General features: G+C 47.9%; 1 protein-coding gene across 1 annotated transcript; it reads right to left on the bottom strand.

Moving 5' to 3' along the window:
- Positions 1 to 854: 854 nt before the first annotated feature.
- LOC147905975 (F-box/kelch-repeat protein SKIP25-like) lies at positions 855 to 2946 on the bottom strand. Its single transcript, XM_087382562.1, has one exon. It carries the CDS (start codon positions 2717 to 2719, stop codon positions 1589 to 1591), a length of 1131 nt encoding a protein of 376 aa, XP_087238688.1. The 5' UTR covers positions 2720 to 2946; the 3' UTR covers positions 855 to 1588.
- Between the last annotated feature and the right edge of the window lie 306 nt (positions 2947 to 3252).

The raw sequence follows: 3252 nt of genomic DNA, 5'->3' as shown, positions 1-3252 counted from the left end.
ATGATTGGCACAAGATGTTGTAGATGATTATAATCTATTTGGGCCATTTCAAATTTGATGCCATACATATATCTAAATAACATACATTGCATACCTTAATATTAATACATTGCCTTTACAATATTATGTGCTTTATCATATCTACCATTGAGGCCACTTTCTTTATTTCATATACATCATTGCATTCTTGAATATTTTGAGCAAATTGCAGACAAATATGGTTAGGAGTGCCATAAAAAATCTATGCTCATCTGTGAATTGTGCAACTCAAAGCCATGATCCACCAAAGTTGCATTTTAAAACCATAGTCGTCTTAAATTTCTTACGGATACTGTAAGTATAATCAAAGAATTTTAGGTCTTTGAAGGAGTATGTTTGATTGAGAAGGAATTTCCAACAAGCATTCAACTACATATAATCGTCTATCTAGTGGATCAACTACATTTAGATAAGTTATTGTATTGCCCTTATGCATGTATTTGTTAGATTTTAGCTTCCAAGAGATGGACATCACTAAATCAATAATAAATCACCACCCTTGATTATTGTATTGCCCTTATGCACTTATTTGAGCTCCCAAAAGATGGACATCACTAAATCAATAATAAATCACCACCCCTGACATTTGCAGAGAGCAACGGGTCCTAAGGGATCTTGTGTTGCGTCTCATGTCCACATTTTACTCGTTTTCCTTTTTTCTTAAAATTTTTATAAAATAGAGGATTCAACTTCAATTTTGAGTTACTCCAAGACTGAATGGCTCACACAAATCTAGTTGGATGTAAAGCATAAGAATAAGAGAGAGGGGGAGAGAGAGAGAGGGAGAGAGAGAGAGAGCGAGAGAGAGCATATAGGGAGTTGACCTATTAAGAGCATGAAGGAAAGGGTTTAAAAGGTTGAACTTTTAGAACGGAGAGAGGCTTTAGAAAGGCTGCAAATAACAAAAGGCCCCTCAAAGGTTGACAAGATCAAATAGCGTGCAGTGATGGAGCATATTGCTATCTCTGAGCTTAAAGTGATCATGTTGGCCATTCGTTGATATTCGTTGAGATATTGGTTGTTGCAATTGCTGGTGCGGAAGCTTTTTCCTGCACACCAGGCAGGCAGCTGCCACATCCCTTTCTGTTTCGCCAGTTTACCATTGCTATTGCAATTCCGACAATGGTTGAATCTGTCCTTCGCTTCGTTTTTTGCTCCTTGTAAGTTGTAACGAGTCTTTGGCGCTGTATAAACTTGATTTGCAATATCGCAACTCATATCGATCACACACACCTTGTTCTAGATCGTCTAAAGTTCGTCTACTTTCGTGTATACTCCAACTGTGGACGGTGAAACGAATACATGGTGTGCGCGCTCTCGCGGCCTTCTCTGAAAAGTTTCTAGTAACATGGGGTTAGAGAGGCTGTTGGAGTCGATATGAACTATGGATGACCACGGAATTTGAAAAAGATATGGTTGTGTGGCAATGCACAGCCTCGAGATGGGCTTCCATCACGATTTCAGCACGAAAAGTCGGAGCCATCCCCGGAATAAAACTGCACTGATCAATCCTTCCGCGTACTTTGCAACCTCCGATTTTTTTTAAAACTCAAACGATTTCGTTGCGAGGTGTCATGCTGGCAAGCACCTGCACACAAACGATTTGCCCAAACGGAGGGAGCAAATCAGCGACAATGCGTTGGTTGCGGACATTGACAATGCGAATGAGATCCTGTCCGTTGCTTCCGTGAGGTGCCCGAACAATGCCGCAGATCTTTCCTGGAGCTCCAACAATGAGCTCCATGTTCTTCAACATCTCGTGCTCCATAGTAGTCCGCCAGCGATCTTCCAGCGGCTCATAAACGTTAATCCTCCCGGCCGATTCTTCCAACGCAAGCAAATTTTCATCTACCACGACGCAAGACCTCGTCCACCCGTTCCTCATTCCGCGAGGCATCTCGTTCCAATCACCCGTTTCTGGATTAAAGATGACACCCACTTTCCTGAAGACGCCCTTCCCACTCACGATGTGCAGGTTGCCCCTATAATTCAATGCGTTTACTGCTTCCCCGCTGAACTTAGATGACTTGAGATCGTCGAGCGAAACCCACGTTTCCTTTTGGACATCGTACATCTCCACTGACTTGGAGAGCTCAGCATCCCAAACCTTCCCGCTACCGCTGGCTACGTAAAGTTTATCGAATGCAGTTCCGCAAACGCACCATCTGCGAGGAACGCGGAAAGGGGCGCCCTTGCTCCACTGCCTCTTGAGGGTGTCGAAGATGAGGGGGCATTCGAGGGCGGGCTCTAGCTGCTGAGGGCGGCGGGCTCTGGCATGGGAGTTGGGGTCTAGCGTGCAGAGGCGGGAGCCGGCGACCATGATGAGCTTGGTGGGGAGGCTGGCGCATTGGACAGAGTGAGTGAGGCCGATGAAGTTGGGGCTAGAGAGCTGGAACTGGACGGGGTCAGGGAGGGGGGGGAGGGGGAGCCAGGAGCGGGAGAGGGGATCGAAGGCGTGCCAGGAGAAGGAATGGGAGGCAGGGGAGCGGAGGAGGGTGTAGAGGGAGAGAGGAGGGTGGAAGCCGAGGGAGGAGCGGAGGGATTGGAAGGAGGGGGAGGGGGAGAGGAAGAGGCGACGCCAGGAGGAACAGACGGAGATGATGGACGACGGAGAAGGGATGCGGGCAAGGCAGAGCATGGAGAGGTGGTCAGGGAGGCCAGGGATGAGCTGGGAAGCCATAGCTATGGAGCTCGGAAGCTCTCAAAGCTCTGAAGAAGGAGAATTGAGCTGGGAAGCCATAGCTATGGAGCGTCGAAGCTCTGGGAATCCATAGCGATGGAGCTTCGAAAGCTCTCTGAGGAAGGAGACATGGAGCGTCGAAGCTCTGGGATGCCATAGGAATGGATCTTGGAAGCTCTGGGAATCCATAGCTATGGATATTGGAAGCTCTGAGAGCTCTGAAGAAGGGGAATCCATAGCTATGGAGCTTCGAAGTTCTCAGACGCCATATGAGTTCTGAAGACGACGACCTTTTAGGAAAGAAAACCGGACTCCAAAACTGCTTACCGCTTCCCAAAACCGCTTTCCAAAACCGCTCTCCTCTTCTTCCATTAAAACCGGCCTTGCTTTCATCCACCACCTGGCTCACCACGTGTCCCCTCCTCTGAGCTGGCGCCTCCCCGCCCGCCTAGCTGGCGCCTGCTGCGCTGACTTGGATCTTGAAAAGTGGCGGCTGAGCTGGAGCCCAAAAGTGCGCCCAAATGTGCCCACTT

Source organism: Dipteris shenzhenensis, chromosome 1 (assembly GCF_047967505.1).
Source record: "Dipteris shenzhenensis isolate YYH24624 ecotype China chromosome 1, Dip_SZ_1.0, whole genome shotgun sequence".
Taxonomy (NCBI): domain Eukaryota; kingdom Viridiplantae; phylum Streptophyta; class Polypodiopsida; order Gleicheniales; family Dipteridaceae; genus Dipteris; species Dipteris shenzhenensis.
The sequence above is the reverse complement of the archived record's forward strand: the minus strand, read 5'-3'. Positions and strand labels throughout refer to the sequence as shown.

Excerpts from the sequence above, each read along its gene's own strand:
- LOC147905975 (XM_087382562.1), bottom strand. The coding sequence starts at position 2,719 with ATGGCTTCCCAGCTCATCCCTGGCCTCCCTGACCACCTCTCCATGCTC.